The following is a 24,339-nucleotide window of genomic DNA, read 5'->3' as shown; positions in this document are numbered from 1 at the left end:
CAAGAATTTCAACAGAAGCACGAGAGGAAGAAAAACAATGATGAGAGAGCAAAAGGAAGGTTAGTAGGACAATTTCTAAGAAAAAATGGGGTAATTAATCTGTTCTAAAGCAGGTCATTGACATAAGTGATGAGTAATCAGGTCAGTCTTGATCTGGGGGAGTGTCTGTGCCTCATCACAGACTGGTTTGGACTAGAATCACTTTGGGATGCAGTTCTCTATGAGACCTGGGTGTGATGGACCGAAGGTGAAGACAAACTCACAAAATGAAATACATTTTAAAGATGGAGTGGGTATTTTTGCTGTAAAATCCCATTTGAGAAAAGAAAAATAAAACATGCAGTAAATTATAATGTGCATCCAGTCCAAGCTGCTTAGTGCAGTAGATGCTAAACCCCCTTTTAAAATACAAAGTAGAAAGTTCAGTACAAACTTTACACAGCTGCACATCTGAGACAAATCACTTTATCAGGCACTGAAACATTTTAATAAGCCTTTAAAGCACAGGTGTCAAACATGCGGCCCGGGGGCCAAATCTGGCCCTTGGGATGAATTTGTGAAATGCAAAAAGTACACTAAAATGTTAACAATCCTTTAGTTCAGGTTCCACATCAGAACAATTCAGTCTCAAGTAGGCAGGACCAGTAAAATACTATCATAATAACATATAAATAATATCAACTTCAAATGTTTCTCTTTATAAATGTAAGTATTTTCATGTATTTACACTGAAACAAAGTATAATTTTGCCAAAAAAAATGTGAATAACCTGTAATGTCTTAAGAGAAGTAAGTACAATTTTAATAATATTCTGCCTGTTACTCAGTGTTTTGTGTGTTTGTAGATCCACTGTGATCTGTAAGTTATAACGTACATGTGTAAATGATAAACTGAGGCATAATACAGTTAAAATTATACTTATTTTTTTTCAGTTTGTTCATGTTATTCACATCTTTTGCAAGGATAGTTTGTAGATGTAAACCTTTTCATAATGTACATTAACTTTTTTTGCTCTAAAACATTGAGAAAAGTTTGGAGTTGACATTATTTATATATTATTATGTTATTATTTTACTGGTTCAGCCTATTTCAGATTAAATTTAGCTGAATCTGGCCTGGCCCTTGAACTAAAATGAGTTTGACACCCCTGCTTTAAAGGGTTTATTCAATATTTAGAAATGGCATTGTATGAGATAAGTTGACTGCAATTACAATAAAAGGTTTCCACTTGTTGGTGATGTGTGTTATCTGCGGGCATTTGTGGTAAGAAAATGAATTACTTTATAAAGTCACAAAAAAGCAGAAATGAAAGTCTATACTACTGCTTCCGGTCCAACAAGCATTCTTCTAAACCAAACATGATAAGTGAATAACTAAACTATTAACTGTAAAGTTGGAATCAAATATTTTTACCTCTTTATTCTTGATATTTCAAGTGTAACTGGAACTCAGTATGTAATCATGGCACCTGGTCAAAGGTGATTACTGATGTGTATAAATAGGAATAAAAAAAATGATTTCAAGTTTTTGGGCAATGGTTGCATGAGTGCATTTTAAAAACGCTGATGGGGCATGAGAATGCACTTGGCACTTCCTAATGACCTCAAAACCAACTCTGTAACCACACTGAGCTATTATAAATTATAGGGTCATCTTCTGAAAGTACTAAAATACTCCCAAAAAAGTGGACACAATCCCATTGTTACAACATCCTCAGCACAGTGAGACCAGAACCACTCGACTCTATTTGGCCCCATTTGACTCTTGTCCAGTTTAATTTCCCCTGAGTAATCCCACAAGAAAGAGGGAAACTTTCATATTCAAAACTGCTCTAGGGGAAATTGAAAAGATGAAAATATTGTGGTTGTCTGAAACACTAATGATTATTATGCTAAATTTCTGAACCACTAAATTCTATTTTTTTTAGGTCTACTAATACAAGGAGTCAAAGCAGCGGAAAATTATTAGTAAAAGAACAGGTGAAGCAAGGAAAAATGTATGAATGTTGGATAGAAAAAGAGTATAGGCTATCCTTTTAAAAGTGCTTTAAATAGTTTTTTAACACTATAAATCATTAATCAGCTGTTATGAGAGTTTAGAAAAGAAGGACCATAGTAATTGTGTGAGTTGATGAGAAATAATGGTTAGAAAATTGAAGTTCTAAACCAGGGGTGTCAAACATACGGCCCGGGGGCCAAAACCGGCCCGCCAAAGGTTCCAGTCTGGCCCACGGGATGAATTTGCAAAGACCAAAAATTACACATAAGATATTAACAATCAAGGATGTCGAACTCGTTTTAGTTCAGGTTCCACATACAGAACAATGTGATCTCAACTAAAATAATAGCATAATAACCTACAAATAATGACGCCAAATTTTCTTAGTTTAATGTGAAAAACATAATATTACATTACACCTGTAAATAAAGACAACTCCAAATTTTTCTCTTGGTTTTAGTTTAAAACTTACATTAAATTATGAAAATATTATTTACAAACTATCCTTTAACAATAAAATGTGACAAACCTGAAATTTTGAAAGTGAAATTTTAACATTATTCTTCCGATTTTTAAATATTTTGTGCCTTTGTAGATCCAATCTGTAATATGCACTTATAAATGGTAAGCTGAGGTTTAAAATTGTTAAAATCGCACTTATTTTTCTCGAGAAATTTCAGTTTTTTCAAGTTATTCATATCATTTTTGTTTGGATAGTTTGTAAATGTACATATTTTCATAATTTAATTTTGATTGCACCAGAACAAAGAGAAAAATTTGGAGTTGCCATTATTTACAAGTTATTATACTATTGTTTTATTGGTCCGGCCCACTTGAGATTAATTTGGGCTTAATGTGGCCCCTGAACTAAAATGACTTTGACACCCCTGTTCTAAACAGTTCTAAACTGAGTAAACTTTTGAAGATTAGCATGCTAACAGCTAGTGCACTTGCTAAATGGACATTTTTTAGCCATGTGAAGCTGGTAAAATACTGTTATAATTTGGGTAATGACAACAGGTACAACATATTTTAAAAGTTTAAAGAGTGTTTTATGCAATATGAGTATAATTTGACTTATATGGACCAGGTTTATTATTGTTAGCAGTGCTTTGTAAGTCAAACATAGAGCTCTACTCTTGTATATTAATAGAGCGCCCAACCCCTTCCCATGTCTTCGATGGGACCAGTCCATGACAAGAGACAAATAATTTTTTGATCCCATTTGATTGATATTTCTCAATTCAAAACATTATTTTGCACGTCAAGAAAGTCACAATTTCTGGTAAACATAATAAAGTAACATCTGGTTTAGTGTCATTAAACGCGGTACGTGTCATCAACAAAAATACGAGGGCTGTTCAATAAGTTCATGGCCTCACCCAGAACAGAACAACACAGACTGATAATTTATATTTTATTTTTCAACATAATCTCCATTTACAGCAATGCACTTGGTCCATCGATGTTCAAGCATCACTATCCCATCACGAAAGAATGTAACATCCTGTATTATAACAACCAGTATTTCTGGGTGAGGCCATGAACTTATTGAACAGCCCTCGTAGTTGTTACTTTATTTGAGTGGCAGGTGAAAAAATGTTAAAAGAGGTGATAATCACTTCCAGTCTGGTCATGTAGAAGCTGTACAGACATCCACAGTGACTCAAAACAGAGAAAAAGACAATTATAACAGTCCCTTTATGAGTTATGAGCTTCTGATGTGCGGACAGACAGGAGGACAGACAGTTCTATCCAAGTGAGTCACAGGGACACACTGGCAAATGATCTGGTAAAGGTGACAAATAACACACATGTAAATGATGGGAGAAGTCAAACAGGATTTAAAAAATGACTTGTATCTTACCATTGACTGTAAAGCGATGTTAATTTGAAATGAGGTCCCATCAGGTGCAACCAGAGACAGCAGGACTGGACTTCAGCTCTAGAATTATTATGATATACGTACTTACACAGTGAATTAATGAAGAAAGATTAAAACTTAAACTAAACCTCTAAAATAATCTGTTTTTCGTGACATTGTTTTATCTTGATCTTATGACATTATGACTTTATCGCATCTTTTACATCAACTTGCCTTGTGACTCACATTTTTCTCATTTTGTCGCATCATTGATATCATATTGTCGTAAAATTGTTGGTGAAGTCATCGTCCATAAACTCTTCCAAAGACCACTTGTCTTCTGTTTTAATTCAGTGATTCAATTTCACATATCATATTATTACTGCATGTTTTCCTCTGCCAATTGCACAATTTGCGCGCTGACACTGATTTTGAACAACAGTGTTAAATGATAGAACTTAGATGTAAATGAATGATGTCTTGACACTTTGTAGTTCCTTTTGTAAGTTATAAATTGGGGTCATTCATTCAGTCTAACCCTCCGACTGACAAAAGGACATTTAGCAGCATTAACCATACTTGAACTGATTCATGAAACTGGTAGTAATAGATAGATAGATAGATAGATAGATAGATAGATAGATAGATAGATAGATAGATAGATAGATAGATAGATAGATAGATAGATAGATAGATAGATAGATAGATAGATAGATAGATAGATAGATAGATAGATAGATAGATAGATAGATAGAAAGAAATATCAGTTATAGACAATTGTTATAGATAAACTGTTTTAGTAAGTATTTATTAATGATTTGTGTTTACAACCTAATCAATAATCTAAGTGTAAGCTATTTAGAAATTCTTTTAAAGGGTTAATGTAATGTTTTATATGTTGGACCTTGTCCATGTCATTGTATTTCAAATAAAACAAAAGTGATACTTTCTAGGACACAGGTGTTAAACATGCGGCCCGGGGCCAAATCCGGCCCGCCAAAGGGTCCAATCCTGGGATGAAGTTATGAAATACAAAAATTATCTTTTAGTTCAGGTTCCACATTCAGACCAATTTAATCTCAGATGGGTCGGATCAGTAAAATACTATCAGAATAACCTATAAATACTCACAACTACAAATTTTTCCCTTTGTAAATATAAACATTTTCATGTCATTTTACTGTATTTACACTAAAACAAACTAACATGTCACAAATACACAAATCACCTCAACAAATACAAGCATTCTGAAATGCCTGAAGTGTAATTTTAACAATATTCTGCCTGTTATTAAATGCTTTGAGTGTTTGTTGATTCACTGTGATCTGTACATTGTAATTTACATGTTTAAATGATAAACTGAGACATAATATTGTTAAATTTGCACTTAGTTTTCTTAAGAAATTTCAGTTTGTTCATGTTATTCACATTGTTTTAAAGGATAGTTGGCAGATGTGAACATTTTCGTCGCATAATTTTACTTTTTTTTGCTCTAAAACACAGAGGAAAGTTTGGAGTTGACATTATTTATATATTATTATGTTCTTATTTCACTGGTCCAGCCCACTGCAGATCAAATTTGGTTTAATGTGGCCCCTGAACTAAAATGAGTTTGACACCCCTGTTCTAGGATCACACTCCACAGATAACTGTAAAAAGGAAGAAGCTGTGTGAAACATCTTGGATACTGACATTTTAGGTTTTTTAAATCACAGAAATATTTCATTACACAGACACAAAAGACTGATAAGGGAAACAAAGAATAAAGATTATGTGTCACCAGTTGCCTACCAGTGTGGACCAATTCAACCAATTCATCTTTGTGGGTTTGTTCAAATCACCCATTTCATATCCATTTAAGTCACTCATTTATTTATCTGTAACTCAGTGACAAAAAGGCTGAAATAAAAACAAAATTAAAAATATACTTCTAGCTTTAAGTGAGGAGTTTGTTTAAAAAAAAAAAAAAGAAGTAGAACGGTAGATACCAATATTAATTATCTGTCATAAGTGTTGAAAATAACAAGTGAAAATGAATGGACACTGTAACAAGGGGGGTTGTCTGATAGTTTTGTTATTACAAAGGATGTGAACGTAATCACCTTTACACCTATTGTCCTTTTGACCCCTGATTCCCTGGAAACTGGAATTGCTTCTGGCTCATTGTGTCTGTTTTCCAGTTTAACGTTCTGCTATGGTTTGGGAAGAGGGTAACATAGTGCCAATACAGAGGAATGTTATTGTTAAAAGGTGCGTTCACCATTATTCTCTGCAACGTCATATCCTTTTTCTGTGAGGTTTCTTCACTTTGCTGATTTGAACAATCACATAAGGGAAGGAAGAGTTCCCTAATCCACAAATAGAAAATAGTAATTTATTGCTCTTTAATGGCATAAACTGATTAATAATTCCAATGAAACACTTGCTAAATTATAACATTTCTCACATTCTACCTCATCTTTGTAGAAATTAATCAGCTTTTTGAGGCTATTTGTAAAAAAAAATCCATGGTTAATTAGTCATCAAACCTGCCCGGATGCTTTGGGATGGTATTGGGAAATCCCGTCGCTCTGAAGAATATAAAAATGACGGCTGAGGCCATCTCCAACACAAGTCAACTCCTACTACAATCGACGGCCCCACACTCTCCCAGGGATTACCGGCAGCTGTCATGGGCTCTAAACTCAGTAAGTGGTTTCCTGTCTTTCTTCCTCTTTCTTTCTTTCCCTCCTTCCTTCATTCATTCACCCATGCACTGCCTCCTTTACACAGACTGGCCTTGGCTCTGTGTGTTGATGCTGTGGACTCTGGTTCTGCGTGTCCCCGGGGCTCCGCTTGAACAGATGCCCACCGACGGACCCACAGGTGACCCCTCAGGTGAAGGGGAAGAGGTGGGGGGCTCCTCGGACCTTCTGAGCGAATCCAGGGATTTGAAACTGATCCTGGATGCCACTGATCTTCACAAGGATGAGGTGAGTTTGATGAGATTTCCTTAGTGAGGGGAGGCCGGGTTGGTTAGAACCCTTTCTACTTCAGCACCTGCAGCTGATGTAATTCTGGAGCTACAGATCTTAAAATTTTAGACAAAGTAGGAAGCAACAAATGGTTCCGATTCAACTTCTGAAATAATATCACAGAACGTACGAGGTAAAGTCATGGTGTTGGAACGCATAAAAGTAGAAGTATTTATGGTTAATAAAAACTATAACTTCTGTTATTTTGACAGATAATATGAATAGAATTTTAGTGACAATTGTAAAACGTATACAAATATATGAAAATGTTGACATGTTTTGCTATATGCACATGTTATATGTACCAGCACATCACTGCTTTACTTATAATATTTTGACATATTACCTTTATCATTAATCTGCAGTGTGTGTCTGTTTGATTAGGCTCTAAAATAAATAAATAAATAAATAAAAAACAATAAAAAAAAAAAAACAACCAAAGACAAAGGTTGCAAAACTTTTTAGGAATATGATACAACCTACCTTGACTGTGTTTACATGCACATCAGGTGGAAATTATTGGGTATTACAGTTGCTCCATTCAAGTATAATAATAAGTAGCAGGAAAGAAATGATCAAAACAACAAAAATGAAAAATAAATAAATATAAATAAAAATCTCTCTCTCTCTCTCTCTCTCTCTCTCTCTCTCTCTCTCTCTCTCTCTCTCTCTCTCTCTCTCTCTCTCTCTCTCTCTCTCTCTCTCTCTCTCTCTCTCTCTCTCTCTCTCTCTCCTCTCTCTCTCTCTCTCTCTCTCTCTCTCTCTCTCTCTCTCTCTCTCTCTCTCTCTCTCTCTCTCTCTCTCTCTCTCTCTGTGTATATATATCACATGTTTTTTTCTTTAATTCCCTCTCTATGTCAGTACCATATCCTGAATACAACCCTATCCCAGTTCTGACAAACCTGACAGATGTAAAGCTTTATCTGCCATAAACCAAAGTGAAATATCTACTGAAATAAATGTTCATCTTAAGCTGTAAACCTGTAATGAGTAACAAGGATACTAGTATTATAATGTAAACAGGGAAGTGAGAAGGCAGATTTGTTTGTATGTCATAACTTGTGTGCATGTAAACACAGTCACTGGTTAACTGCTAAGTTAGTTTGAGGTTTGAGGTTAAAAACTGAAACACTGCATTTGGTCTGAGAAATTACTTTCATTCAATCAACCAATCTGAAAATTTTAAACCCATAAAGACTCCAGTTCCCAAATGATATTTTCTGTCTATTTAACCTTTCTTAAGTGATTCATCACCATTTATTATAATATTTTCCCCTGCATTTTTTCCAGTGAAAATCAAGTATATTCCTATATTTAATTCAATGATCATGTAGATGTACATAAAAGCTAAGAAAAAAGTTGTGGTTTTTTATAACAGAAACAGAAAAATTATGAAAAAAAAGGACTTTTTCAGCAAAGATATTAATAACTGAGTGTAAAACTAAGTGTTTCCATCCACTGTCATTGATCCAACTCCATGGGTTTTACTGGGGAATCAATGTTGTAGAAGATGATGGTGTTTCCACTTTCACTATGGAGCTTCTGAACGTCCAAATGATGATCATGAAAAAATGACAAACTGTATTTTACACCAATTATTTACATGTATTGATAGGGTTAATGGATCAGAAGTTACTAATATTTTAGATGAGTAGATACTTTTGGTCAGGGGTGGATGTTTGGGTCTTTATGGGTTAAACAAAGTCTGTTCTTGGGGAGAAAATTTACCCTATTTTGTTTCTGCTTAATCTGTTTCACATTCTCCATGTGGGATCATGGAGAACTGGGTACAGTGTCCCCTCATGTCACAGCCGTACCCTTACTTTTAATCTAGAGGAGGTCCACATTCAAAGCAAACTGCATTTGTGATCTCCTTTATCTCCTTTCTTTCACTTTCAGTTTAAAAAAGAGTTCTTAGGTGTGATGCAGTATCATCTTCTGGACAACTACAGAATCTCATCACTTCCTCAAAACTGCCCTAGGTCCAACTTCAGCATGGTAGGCTAACTGTCTGTGTCCGTGACTAAATCCAGTGCATTGAGGACTCTTCAGATGTTTGATGTGCACTTTGTTCTTCTTCTGTCCAGGAGGATTGTCTCCTCAGGCTGGTTGATGGCTTGCGTGTTTACAGAGTTCTCCTCAAACATGTGGAGAAGGAGTACCCAAGCAGCTCCGTCCTGTCCAGGGTCAAAGTGTCCATCAACCCTTTGATTGAGAAGGTCACAGAAAAGGTGGGCTTCACATACTCTGTGGTTAAACTAACCTGAGCTGTTTGTAGGAGACTGTCTGATTATCTTTACTATATTTGCTCAAATGTCATATAAGGGGAACATAACTTAAACATGGTTTAAATCACATGGCCTCAGTTTTACACAGATGGACTTAAAGGTTGGTGTTTGGACCCAGATCAGGGTTGTCCAACTCATTTTCTTTGAGGGACCACATTTGGCTCAATTTCATCTCCAGTGGGCCGAACTAGTAAAATAATACCATAAGAGCCTATAAATAATGACAAGTCCAAAATTCTCTCTTTGTTATACTGAAAAAACAAAACAAAACATTCAGTTATGAAAATATATACATTTACAAACTATCAGCATAAAAAAAGATGTGAATAACCTGAAAAAAATGAATTTTTTAAAGAAAAATAAGTGCAATTTGAACAATATTATACCCTAATTTATCATGTGCATTACGGAATAGACAGGCAGAATATTCTTAAAATTACACTCAATTTTCTTTAGACATTTCAGGTTATTCACAATTTACTGTGAAAGGATAATTTGTTAATGTACATATTTTCATAAATTCACAAATTTGGAGTTGTCATTATTTATTGGTAATTATGCTGTTATTTTACTTGGGATCACTATTTGTCTGTATGTGGAACCTGAACTAAAACAAGTTCAACACTCTAGACTGTTAATATCTTCAGTGAAATTTTTACACTTTGCAAATTCATCCCAGAGGCCGGATTGGTACCTTTGGTGGGCCGGTTTTGGCCCACGGGCTGTATGTTTGACACCCCTGACCTAGATGGACCATAATGTTGAAATATAAACATCAAAACTTAAACTGTTTTTTCCAACTGTCCTTTTTCCACAAAGTTTTTTGAAGCCCCCTCATATACGAGTTCTCTTTTTTTATTCCTTGTTCCTCCCGTCATTGGCATAAGTTTTATTTAGACATTGGTGCTTATTATTAACATGAAGTGAACTGTCAACATTTTCCCGTATTCTGCTTGTGAATATTATCCACCAAATTCTGTGTAAGTTTAGGATAGAAATTATTTTATGTAAAGAAAATACCTATTTCAGGCACCAGGAAGTTACAGTGAAATAGAAATATATAGAGGAACATGAGGTTTTAAGGGAACTACATTATTTTGATTGTTGCATATCGTTAGCCTCATAGCATAATTGCCTTTTTAAGAAGGGGGAGCCAGAGGATGTGCTCCAACCACAGGGGGATCACACTCCTCAGCCTCCCGGGGAAAGTCTATTCCAGGGTACTGGAGAGGAGGGTCTGACCGATAGTCGAACCTCAGATCCAGGAGGAACAATGCGGTTTTCGTCCTGGTTGCGGAACACTGGACCAGCTCTATACTCTCCATCGGGTGCTTGAGGGTTCATGGGAGTTCGCCCAACCCATTTGGAGAAGGTGTTTGACCGTGTCCCTCATGATAGCCTGTGGGGAGTTCTTTGGGAGTATGGGGTCTGGGGCCCTTTGCTAAGGGCAGTCTGGTCCTTGTATGACCAAAGCAGGAGTCTGGTTTGCATTGCCGGCAGTAAGTCAGACCTGTTCCGGGTGCATGTTGGACTCCGGCAGGGCTGCCCTTTGTCACCGGTTCTGTTCATAATTTTTATGGACAGAATTTCTAGGCGCAGCCAGGGGCCGGAGGGGGTCTGGTTTGGGGACTACAGGATTTCATCTCTGCTTTTTGCGGATAATGTTGTCCTGTTGGCCTCATCAAACCTGGACCTTCAGCGTGGCCTGGGGCGGTTTGCAGCAGAGTGTGAAGCGAGTGGGATGAGGGTCAGCACCTGCAAATCTGAGACCATAGTTCTCAACTGGAAACAGCTGGTCTGCCCTCTCCGGGTCGGTGGGGGGTCCTTGCCCCAAGTGGAGGAGTTTTAGTATCTTGGGGTCTTGTTCACGAGTGAGGGAAGGATGGAGCGTGAGATTGACAGACGGATCGGTGCAGCGTCTGCAGTGATGCGGACATTGTATCGGTCAGTTGTGGTGAAGAAGGAGCTGAGCCGAAAGGTGAAGCTCTCGATTTACTGGTCAATCTACGTTCCTACCCTCACCTATGGTCATGAACTTTGGGTCATGACCAAAAGGACAAGATCCCGGATACAAGGGGCCGAAATGAGATTCCTCCATAGGGTGGCTGGGCGCACCCTTAAGGATAGGGGGAGTAGCTCAGTCACCAGGGAGGAGCTCGGAGTAGAGCCGCTGCTCCTCCACATCCAGAGGGGTCAGCTGAGGTGGCTTAGGCATCTGTTTCGGATGCCTCCTGGACGCCTCCCTGGGGAGGTGTTCCGGGCATGTCCCGCTGGAAGGAGACCTTGGGGAAGACCTAGGACACGCTGGAGAGATTATGTCTCTCGGCTGGCCTGGGAACGCCTCTGGGTCCCCCCAGAAGAGCTAGAGGAGGAGTCTGGGGAGAGGGAAGTCTGGGCATCCCTGCTTTGACTGTTGCCTCTGTGACCTAGCCCCAGATAAACCGTAGTAAATGGATGGATGGATGGATGGATGGATGGATGGATGGATGGATGGATGGATGGATGGATGGATGGATTGATTCAACATGTCCCAATACTTTTGTCCATATAGTGTATGACTTATGCTATGAGGCTAATGATATGTGACTAACCTTATTACACATAAAAGTCTTGTGTCTCTTTTCTTTTTTGCTATTCCATATATATCTAAGCTTATGCTTGTTGTGAAAGACTTTGAATGTCTGCCCAAGTTAAATCCTACTTTATCCTGCAGATGAAGAGACCGGACAGGGCCACCATGCTCACCAGCAGCCAGGAGGAGCAGCTGTTGAAGGAGTTGAACAACCTTGACAGTTTCCACAGAAAGATGGTGGCACACAACATCCTGCGCAAACTCCACCAGTTCCTGCGCAGCGCACAGCTCAGCATCAGGAAAAAGGAGATGGCTAAAGGGTATTTGCTCGGAACAGTGACGTCAGTTAGTATCCCTAATATGAATTGATGAATGATAATGATGTGGCAGTTGTGAAAGAAAATCTCCATCACTTAAATTGGATATTGACAATGATTTATTTAGAAACATATTTGCTTTTAAGGGGAAACCAGTGTCTGGTGCCAAGCACAAGTGTTAGTGGGTTTAACAAATGTTATGTATGCTTTGTTTATCTGCAGACTTGAACACCCACTACTTAAAGTTATTTTATCTATTTATACTTGAATAAATTATTTATTTGTCATGATAAAGTTATGGTTCATGAATCTGTACACGTTACTGCTCAACATTTCTATCTGTTGACAGCATTGTTAGCAATCTGTTTTGTTAGTAATATTTATTTACAAAGGTTGTAATTTATTTTGCTGTTAATAGTGATGTGTTCTAAAAGGACATTCCCAATGAGACTTGAAATAATAAAATAAAGACAGTCATCACAAAAATAAAAATGTAGTTTCCTTTTTCCACATCTTACAACACTTGCATTCATTGCGGAACTGCTTTTCAAAGTCTGAGTTGCTGGAAAACTGAATCATTTGCATGTGTTCTATGGTAGAGAGGGCAAAATGTCAAATTCATGTGTTAATCTTTTTTGTACATCTTTTTTCAAATGTTTATTAATAATATTAATAACTAATAATAATAAACTAATAAATAATAACACACTAATAAAAATAATAAACTAATAATATTATCTTATTTTATGTTTCTAACTCCTTCACCAGTCATATTTCCATATAACACTGACTGGTGTAAAGTATTTATCTGGTTATTTTGACAGACATCAACACCTGATTTCTTTTTGTAAATTAAGACAACATGAGTGACATTTCTGTACGAGTTTATTGACAGAAAAATTAAATTACAAATAAAAGAAGAAAAACATGGAATGAGTGACACATATTCCAAATAAGAGTAAACTGTTCAACTGATATTTTCAGGGGGACAGCATGGATTCCATCTCTTTAATCCCAGACTTTTCCCTACATGCATGTTCTGTGTAAGTAACACAGCCATAAATAAACAACATGGCCACAGGTAACAGACATGTTGTACGACTGTATGATTTCTATAGAGGAGTGAAGGCAGGTCCTAGACGTCTGACTTGAGGTGGATCACATGGTTTTGACGAGACGAAGGGAGACAGAGATGTTCATCAGCCCCAGAGCAAACTGGAAAATAAATACAGAAATGCAGATTATTAGTTATATTTAAAAAAAAAAAAAAAAAAAAGTTACTACCAGTATATTTTTAAGCCTTCCTCGCCTACATATTACACACACACACACACACACTTACAGGTTTTGCTTGCAACCTTGTCTACATATAATTATTACCTCCGCCAAGGAGGTTATGTTTTTGCCAGGGTTTGTTTGTTTGTCTGTCTGTTTGTTTGTCTGTCTGTTAGTGTGCAACATAACTCAAAAAGTTATGGACAGATTTGGATGAAATTTTCAGGGTTTGTTGGAAATGGGATAAGGAAGAAATGATTAAATTTTGGTGGTGATCGGGGGTGGGGGGGCCCACAGGGGGGGCCACTGATCAGCCTTGGCGGAGGTCTGCGCTCTCCGAGTGCTTCTAGTTGACACTGTGGTCATAAATTCATAATACACTCCTGAAACTTCAGCGTGTGATGTTTTACTGAATAAAAGCCGAGTACTTTTCGTGAACTACAGAGCTGAATATTTTGATGCATCTTTTGGCATAGATTAATGATTCCAGACCTTTATTTGTCCCTGAGGGGCAATTGTTTCAGCCACAACCGCAATTACAGCAACAATAATTTGAACACAACAAACAGCAATGATGCAACAAAGTGAGACACAAGACGCCAACCACATAAAAACTGGTGGTGCATAAAGCAATATACTTAAATCAGTGGTTCTTAACCTTGTTGGCGGTACTGAACCCCACCAGTTTCATATGCGCATTCACCGAACCCTTCTTTATTAAAAAATACAATATGATTTTTTTCAAATTCAAGACACAGGCATATGTTTTACTGGTGCACAAAATGAACCGTGCATTAACCTTTTCACAAAGACATGACCTTTTTTAATACAACCACACTGAAATGGTTTTAATTTTTAACCTTATGTATTCCAATAATGAACTTATTGTATTTATGCTATTTATCATTTTTAACATTTTAACACACACCCATCACCTAATGTCCATCAGGCTACAATAATAATGAATATTTACTGCAAATCAGTGTGACTTCTGCTGTTGTGTACATGTATGTGTAGGCCGTCAGGTCAACCTGGTTTTCGTTTCATCTCGCTCCGAAATTTTGACATAAAAAAAAAGATAATTGCATATAGTGTATCAAAAAAAAAGTTCTCGTTATACTCCTTCAGTATTTTTGTGATCGTTGTTTTATTACGGCACTAGCTCGGCTTTAGCGTAATACGATTTCTCCATCCGCGACGGTGCGTTGGTTGTCACATGATTGTAACTGACCAGTGCGGTGACCGAAAAATGTAAACAAACGCTACACATGGCTGCCTCTGTGGTTAACAGGAAGTAGCAAAAATCATAACAACGATGTGGAAAACACTCAAATAATTCATCGTCAGACAAGTGGAAGAGATTATAAACACTTCCGGATGTGTTGTAGTGCTATAAGCAACAACAACACACCACGTATATTGGATGTCAATCAGAGAAAGAGTCTCCGAAGCCGTTTGTTTACATACACGGACCTAGCCCGACACACACCCGACTAATGAGTCGAGTGTATGTCTTGACCTCCGCCGAACCCCTGAGACTGACTCACTGAACCCCTAGGGTTCGATCGAACCCAGGTTAAGAACCACTGACTTAAATAAAATGTAAACTACTGGTAATGCTACAATTTAACAAGAGGTAATGAAGCTGTTTCCGTGTTTGTTGCCGCTGCAGCCATAATGCGGCCGTATGGAGCTCCGCTTCCCACAATGCACATCATGACAAATTTCCAAAGATGCCTGAGTGACCTAAAGGCTCTGTCTGTAAACACAAGGATTGTTTATGGTGGAGTACACTTCGAAATTGTTCACCGTGAGGGAAGAGACTCAGGTGTGTAATCATGGAAAGACTTATGGATTTGTGATACTTAGGCTATGAGTCGGGATTTAAACAGATTTGATGAAAAATTGGTGACGAAAGTCATATGCAGCTTTAAATGCAGTGCAGAGAGTGAGTGCTGTTGGACAGGGGTGTTAGAAAATATCGTTTTTGCAATATATCACGATATTTCATGTCACAATGCTGTATTGATATTAAAAAGTACTGTATCGATATTTTTAGTTATTTAACCAAATGCAGATATTACAGAGGTTAATTTTTATTTTTTGGTTTTCTTTGTTGTTTATATCTTATTTATTATTATTTAACACTGTTTTATTAAATAATGGTTATTTGAAGCATCCTAAAAGCACTTTTTACTGTCTGAGAGGCAGATGGTAGTTCCTTTGGAAACTAGGAGGATTAGAAAAATTTTGTGATACAACATTAGATCTTGTTCTGATCAAATAAAAATGTGTATAGTATTTGTACATATTTCTGGTGTGATTCAATTCTTCCAGGAAATAATCCTTAAAAAAAAGCAAACAAAAAATTGCCTTTTTAACAGTATCATGATATATCGTGATATATTGTATCGTGATCCTAGTACTGTGATTTGTATCGTATCGCCAGATTCTTGCTGATACACAGCCCTACTGTTGGACATGATGCATTTTGCCTTTTTGACACCTGGTTATTGGCATATTCTGTAATAGGGCTGCAACGACTAGTTGACGGCAAAATGAGTCGATGGCTTATTTAGTAGCCGATGAGTCGTTAGTGACGTCATTGCGTGTATCCTACAGCATGCAATCCCGCGCTAAACAATGTTTCACCATAACCAGCTGAAGTAGCTCAAAGTGAGAGATGTCACTTTTATCAAATCTTTGCTGCACTGACAGCACATGTGAACTAATGACCAGGAGCACTGCAGAGGAAACACATGGAAGATTTAGACGCATCTCATAAGATAATTTGCTCCCGTGCTAGTAGCAAGTCTATTACTGTATGTGTGTGTGGGAAGGATCATGACAGTTAAAGAGTAATGTTGTCATTTTGTCTGACCATTTCATGATCAAATTTATGCAGTGTTAAGAATGGTATGGGAGACATGGACAGGCTTTTGCTGAAAAAGCAGACATGTATACTGTATTGTTGTGACTGTGCAGTAATTGTTCTGTTAATGTTACTGTTTGAAAGTTCAACAGTTACTGACTGAGTGTGTACAGGGCTATGATAGACAGGTGAGTGGATGAGAAAGGTATGGGGGCGGAGCCAGTGAGCCGGTGTGTGTGAAAGAGGTGAGAGCAGGAAAACCGAGGGCGGATGAGTGAGACAGAAACGGCACTAAAGTTCCCCATTCATTTTTCTGTTTTATCACCGTGGTTACAGCGGGCACTAACCAATACTGTTCCTCCAATAAAGCGACCACTGTGGAATAAACCCTCTTCTACAGGGTGACACAAAAAAACGGGAACTTTTTAACAATCCAATAAAACCAAGAGTGATGGAAGAAAAATATTTTATTCATAGTAATTGAAACCTTAAAACATGCCATTTAAGAAACAATGATGGAATTTTCATTTTTTAAAAATTACTTCCTGTAGATGGCGTCCTCCTGTACGAATGCATTCTTGAAATCTGCTGTTGAGATTCCTCATTGACCGCTGCAACATCTCAGCTGGGACACTGTGAATTTCATCCTGAATTCTCTGTTTTAACTCATCCAGAGTTCTTGGTCGAGTCGTGTACACTTTACTCTTGAGATAGCCCCACAAGAAAAAAATCACAAACGGACAAATCTGGCGATCTAGGGGGCCAGGGAACGTTACCGAATCTTGAGATCACACGGTTACGGAACAATTCTCGCACAGCCTCCAATGATTGCCGTGCAGTGTGTGATGTCACTCCATCCTGTTGAAACCAGGTTTCTTGAACGCGTGGAAAATTGTTCAATTCAGGTGTAACGAAGGATTGTAACATCTCCACGTAATGATTCGCAGTGACAGTGACTGAGATCCCCCGTTCATTTTCAAAAAATCCATGGTTACTAAAATGGGGGTGTGTTTACTTGCTCAAGGTCACTGTCTCGCAGTGCTGCCACTTGCTCATGTCTGCCAATACGCACTTCAAAAATTCCCGTTTTTTTTGGGTCACCCTGTATCTTCCCCACGTCCAGTCAGATGCTACAGTATTTTAATGCTACAATGAATATAAATAAGAGCCACTGTTTTTTTTTTACTGCAGTTTGTAACTAATTTGACTAGTCGACTAGTTGTTACGGTAGTCAATGACTAGTCGACTTTTGAAATAGTCATTAGTTGTAGGCCTACTCTGTAATAACATTTTCCGACTAAACACTAGCTTCTGCTTTTTCTGTTGAGGATATTTTAACTGCTGAAGTTAAAACCACAGTCAATGGGACTATAAGGGAAGGAGTCAAAGGTAATTACTTTAATCCAGGCGTCACCAACCCTGGTCCTCCAGAGCTACTATCCTGCATGTTTTAGAGGTTTCCCTCTTCCAACACACCTGACTGTCGTTATCAGGCTTCTGCAGAGGTCGATGATAGGCTTATCATTTGAATCAGGTGTGTTGGAAGAGGCATACATCTAAAACACGCAGGATAGTAGCTCTCGAGGTCCAGGGTTGGTGACCCCTGCTTTAATTTATATTTGCTGGAATTAAATCGCATTCCATGCAGCTGCAGAGCAACAACAAAACCTTGTGGCGGTGCCTGAGACATCCAGACCTGTAAACGTAGCAGCATACATCAACTATAATTAGTCATCATTAGCCTCACACCCCTGTTGTAACCCCCCCTACTGTGGGGTCGTCCCTTAGTTTCACTCGATATCACTCAAGGGGATTCTCTCACCGTGTCCTACCACTACACACGGTACCGTTTCCACTTACTGACACCAATGTGGACATGAATTTAATCTTCAGAAGCAACAATTACATACAAGTTCCCCGACAACAGGGAATTACAGACACACCATCAGTTGTGAGAACGGCTCCGATGCATAGGTCAGACTAGTCAACTATAGTTTTTAATGAAGGTGGTGATGAATATTTATTATTCTGAAAATATATAGCCTAATTCATTAAATGTATATATGTGCTGTGTATATTAGGTTTTCTACTGTACAAAATTAGACAGTAGTGTTTAAAGTCAAACCTGATGTTGCTTTACTTATAAAAGAATGATCCCTATATTTTCTACACATCAAGCAATCAATCCTGTTCATCCATTAAACACCAGCGTAGAATCAGTGCAATCAACCAATCCCTCCTGTTTGGAAATCTGTGTCTGAACCAAACAGATCAGTAACTTAAGCGCCATTAAAGTCTGAAACCGAGTTAAAACCAACTTAGAAACTTGATAGAGATGGTAACAGCATAGACTAACGGGTATGGATAGATGATATGTGTAAAAGGACCAGAACACATCACTTACAACAATTACAATTTGATTACAGCAGATTAAAATCTGCTTTGTCACATCCTCCGCTGTGTTGAAACACTGATACACCCAGGATGACGGATTATATTTTTCTCACGCATCTTTCAACTATCAGTTTGATTGATATTGCAAAAGAAAAAAAAAAAAAAAAGACTGATAACTTCCACTTAAGTGTCCTGTTTCTGTGTGCCATTTGAGGCATAGGATCGGCCACTAACCTCATAGATCGTTATACTGTTAAAACAAAGAAACACTTAGAAGATAAGTGTAGTGTGTCTCAGTACGTCTTTTGTTTGGTTTTAATGGTGAAGGAGTAAAGTGTCTATCCCCTCGTCTCTGTTCACCTCAGAGAATGTAGAGAATACGATATGTGGAAAAGCTCTGCTATTCAGTCAGACCAGGGGTGGGCAACCTGTGGCTCTGGGGCCACATTTGGCTCTTGGGCCCTTTTCAAGTTGTTCAGTGTGGCTTTGTCAAAAAATCTATGGAAAAGAATAACACCTTTTTTTTTTTTTTTTTTAAACACATTTTTCTATTATTGGTATTATTGTTGCTACCTTAAAGTCATTCTCATGTTATGCATTTGTAAAAATGTAGACTACACTCCAAATGAATAAAAAAAAATAGTAAAAGTAGACAACTTTTTATTTTATGACACTGAAGGTATTCATCTGTATTCTCCATTACAAAGAAAGCCTTCACATTTCAGTTGCTTTTTTCTGCACAACATAATGACGACAAATGTCACCATTTTGTTTCATGTAGTTGTGTAAATGCACAGAAACTTTGATTTATTCTTAACATCTTACTTACAAACTAATTCTAAAAAGCTTCTTAAACAGTCCCCACTTTGAGGTAAAACATACAAGGATATCTTTTGGCTTCCGACATTTTTTTTAATCCCAGTCTGTCCTAAAAGGGCTCTTTAAATAGCAATGGTTGCCAACCCATGGGTTAGACAGAACATCTGTATTTTATAATCCTTCAGATTAGTGTATATGCAAATTTAAGATCAACTAATAATTCGATTCACAACATTCAATTGTGCATTTGATCATTTTAAATAATACAATTTCAGACTAAAGAAATGTATGGTTTGTATAATCCAGACATGTGTTGCTCCTCTTTTACATGTCATGGGTCTGATTGCTGACTAGAGTTAAGAAAGACTTCCACAAAGCCGTGACCAAAAGATACAGATTCACAGCTCCTCCGGCCTTGATCCTCTATGTGCATTTTAGGGAACAGAGACCTCCTTCCAAATGGTCTCAAGGTTGATTTCTGAGTCACTGTCGAGCATTGAGGACACAAGGTGAGAAACGATGAACTGAGAAGAGCCTTCTGTCCGTCTGTCCCAGTGACATTTAAAATACAAAATAATCTCAGAAACGGCTGGAGAGAATTTCTCCAAATTTGACGCAGACACAGCTGAACAAATTATATTTTAATAACTAAAGGTGAAAGCTCAACAGTGGTGTGACCTCACTAAACATGGTTTTGGCCATAACTGCTAATAACAGAGAAGTGTGTGAGCGAATGCAGACAGTGGATACATCTGACCCAATGAACAGATATAGTTAACATAGGGCTGCACGATTTTGGCAAAAAATAAAATCCCAATTGTTTTCCTCTAAAAATTTGATTTTCGATGTCAATTTTTGGATAAAACTACAAAAGACAACAGAAGTCAGCATGTTGTTTTCGTGAGCAGCCCGCAATGCAAGGCACTGCTCCCTACCTCAAATTTGTGATGGTATCACATGATGGGCCCACAGAAGTGATGCCAATGTAAGTCAGTGACAGGCATCAGTCGTGTGTGTGTGTGTGTGGACCACATAATATGAGTGATCCCCATGCAGTTATATTTAAACTGGGGGATCTGTGCATGGAAGAGACCGACCCAGGACACACTGGACGGCCTGATCACAATCAAGGTGTAAAAGTATATTTGCATCAGTTATTAATCAGTATTGCAAAAAGATCCCCCCAAAACCATTCCCAAAATGTTTCTTTGGACATCTTATTACTAGATCTTGCAATCCTCCAAATTTGAAGAAAATCAGATAAAAACTGATAAAATGGCGACCCAATGAGCGTGCAAACATGTGCACAATTTGATTGTTATAAGAGAGCAAAATTATTGTACATAATGTTTTGTAACACAATAAATAATTACTACTCAACTCCTGTGTCTTTTTTATTACAAAATACACACATCACATTGCTTTTCATTTATTGATCATATTTGTTGAACAGCTGTTTGATTATCAAGTCTTATTTTCAGTCTTAAGACAATCAACCATTTTGTTCTGAAAACCCTTCTTTTACAGCCCTTTAATTGTAATAACAGAATAGGAACCTGTTATTTAAGTATTATTATGACTAAATATGCACAACTAGACAGATTTCGGTATGCTCCCTGGCTGCAGAAAATTTGGTAACAATGTGGCAAATGGATGTTTACATCCAACCGCATGTTTTCACCAAAATTCATGTAGTGTCCGTACACCAATATACTTCCATCAATAATATGGCGTATATGCCTTATAGATATATTGTTCTAACTTGTTCACAAATGTTTATTTCCTCCTGTACCAGGAAGACTTAGTTACAGATCTAACAGAGATGCGACCATGTGGTAAGCCAGATTTCCATTCCAATCTTGTAGAGTCCGTACACCAAGTAGTGTCCGTACACCAGATTCAAAATATGTGGGTCTAATTTTATTGTTTCTGTCAATATATGGAATTTTTCAGCACGCATGCTTTGGACACGACATCTACGCAATAAACAATGGATGATTATCCTGAGTGCTGAAACATTTGTATATCTTTGTAGGTATTAAATATGGAGGCTATTAGGCTGGAGTGTCCATTCCCCCAATAATTTCTGATTTGACAGGGGTACAAGCCTGTGAAATTTTTAGTAGACACCATAAAACAAAAATATTTTGTACTTTAAAAGAGAAATATCAGACAAATAAAATGGCCTGTCTGATTTTTTGATAGAGCATTAATATTTTTTATCTATACGTAGGGCTGCTCGATTATAGGAAAAAAAAAAAATCACGATTATTTTAGCAATAATTGAAATCACGATTCGGGGGTGACACGGTGGTGCAGTGGTTAGCACTCGTGCCTCACAGCAAGAAGGTCCTGGGTTCGATTCCAACACCAGTCGACGGGGGGTGGGACCTTTCTGTGTGGAGTTTGCATGTTCTCCCCGTGTCTGCGTGGGTTCTCTCCGGGTACTCCGGCTTCCTCCCACCATCCAAAGACATGCACTAATAGGTTAATTGGTTAATCTAAATTGCCCATAGGTGTGAATGTGAGAGTGATTGTTTGTCTCTATATGTTCAGCCCTGCGATGAACTGGCGACTTGTCCAGGGTGTACCCTGCCTTCGCCCCTATGTAGCTGGGATAGGCTCCAAGCGACCCCCGTGACCCTAGTGAGGATAAAGCGGGTTCAGAAAATGAATGAATGAATGAAATCACGATTATTAAAAAACGATTATTTGTTAACCTTAAAGTTGTTTATTTTTTCCTTGCAAAACAATGTAAAATATACTCTTTAAACATAAATAAAGCTTTTAACCACTAAAGCAGAGTATGTTCACTTTTGTACGGAACAAAAAAATCTTTGAATGCAAATAAGTGTACTGTAAATTCAAGTATGTTTCCTTTTGTAAATAAATAGTGCACTGTAATTAAACTGCTATAGACTTGCCATAGAACTGTAGCAATTTAAAAAAAAATAAAATAAAATAACTCACGTAAAGTGCAAATTATAAATTCAAGTATGTTCAATGTAGTATGAAACATAATAAATTCAGTGGCGTGCCGTAAGGTTTCAGTTCAGGCCTTCTGTTTACATCAGCCATCTGGAATACGTACATTAGGGTTATACGGGTTAGGGTTAGGTTAATACGGGAGTTGCAGCGTAAAGAGATTCGGAAACTGAAGATTGCATTGCGGACGAAGTTGTTTTTATGTGTTTTAGTTTTTCATAAGATTATGATAACGGTGGCGGTGGTTAAACTTTAGATGGTTACAAAGGTTTGTTGTGTTACCGGTCGGTGCGGACACAACTACGAAACACTTTTTGCACGTGATGTGTTTTTGCTCTTCGTCTTCTTCATCAAACCCAAAGTGATTCCATAAAATTGAATTTGACTTGCCTTTTTTGTTTACCAAGCACTTCTGCTGTGATTCTCCTGCCATTTTTCCAGACCGCTAGGTACAACTTCCCTCTTGGGGTGGACCTGCCGGCTAGCTGGCAGCTGTAGCTTAGAGGGGGGCGGGGCAGAGCAGCTCATGGTAGCTTGCGTGCGTGTGAATTAAAACAACTCAAAATTAATAATTGTTTTTTCTCGATTAGATAATTTTTGTAATCGTTGCGTCTAATAATCGAAATCTTAATTGAATTTCGATTAATTGCACAGCCCTATCTATACGTGCACCCTTTCTGGTACCCTTGATTGTGAGCAGGCCATGGAGGGATTCTATCCCCAGAGCTGGTGGATGTGTCTGGGCAGTGGGCTGTCTGGGCTCCTCTGCTGAGGCTGATGACCCTGTGACCCAGACCTGGATCAGAAGAAGATGATACGGTACAGATCCATGCGGGACAAGGTAAGATGAGTGATCCCCATGCAATTATATTTGAAATGCGGGATCTGTGCTTGAAACCACAGCTTACATTGGTCTAACTACTGTGGGCCCATACCAGATTTAATGTCTGTGGTCATTACATGGACTTCTGTAATAGACCACTCTCACAGATAGGAGGAGGAGCCTATGGTAGCCCACAGGCGCACACCTCCGAGCCATGTGACCCAGAGGCACAAGAGAGATGAAATCAATTTGACAATTTCCCTTTTTTAAAAATCGTCCTAATTAAAAAATGCGATTTTGATTTCGATTAATCACGCAGCCAAGTTAATATTCTGTTAACAGAAAACTTCCATGTTGTAGTAAATAGGTTTATTTTTTATGTTGGACTAATGCTTTGAAGTGTACGATGTAAATGAGCTGAAAATGACACTTAAAGGCTCACTGTACGCATATCTGTGTATTTAGTGACAACTTCCAGATTGCAGATTATTAATGACCCCTCGGCCACTCCTTTGGACGATGACTTCTGCCCTGCACCTACAGCCTGTATCACGATCCCCTCACTTCATCTGTGGTAGCCTCTCCTGTCTGTCCCCATGATCAAGCACTGACCCTAAAAGACCTGAAAAACATAGGTCAACATGGCCCTCCAAACACACCAACCCCAATTTGACCTTGGATATGAAGGTCAAGGTCGATGCCCAAAGAACTCATCCAAGAGCTTCTGAAGTCACACCTACATACCAAACATGAAGAAGATCAGATGATTTGACGAAGAGTAATCTAGTTGACACCTTTGCCGAAGGCCACATTTGATAGATCAACCCTGATTTGACCTTTTTTTTAAGTTTAGTTTATTTCGAATATGTAACAAGACAAAGTAATCCTACTTAGTCTTTAGAAATAAAACAGGTAGTAAGAAGTCATGGAAAAAAAAAAACCTTATACATGTACATGACTTCATTTGCACATTCGAAAAGGAGTGGGAGGAAGTAGAACTTATTTAATCCCGCCGCTTCTCCACACAACAGTGTATCCTTTAGCTTCCTATCAGCTAAAGGATAGACTACATGACCTTTCAAATTCAATTCTCTTTTTTATGCAAAGATGTGTGGGGT

General features: G+C 37.9%; 1 protein-coding gene across 1 annotated transcript; it reads left to right on the top strand.

The window, feature by feature from the left end:
* The first annotated feature begins 6,486 nt into the window (after nt 1–6,486).
* il6 (interleukin 6 (interferon, beta 2)) lies at nt 6,487–12,105 on the top strand. Its single transcript, XM_030148064.1, has 5 exons — nt 6,487–6,549; nt 6,635–6,834; nt 8,776–8,874; nt 8,964–9,107; nt 11,878–12,105. The coding sequence occupies exons 1-5, from the start codon at nt 6,534–6,536 to the stop codon at nt 12,103–12,105; spliced, it is 687 nt and encodes a 228-aa protein (XP_030003924.1). The 5' UTR covers nt 6,487–6,533.
* The last annotated feature ends 12,234 nt before the right edge of the window (nt 12,106–24,339 follow it).

Source organism: Sphaeramia orbicularis, chromosome 11 (genome assembly GCF_902148855.1).
Source record: "Sphaeramia orbicularis chromosome 11, fSphaOr1.1, whole genome shotgun sequence".
Classification (NCBI taxonomy): domain Eukaryota; kingdom Metazoa; phylum Chordata; class Actinopteri; order Kurtiformes; family Apogonidae; genus Sphaeramia; species Sphaeramia orbicularis.
The sequence above is the reverse complement of the archived record's forward strand: the minus strand, read 5'-3'. Positions and strand labels throughout refer to the sequence as shown.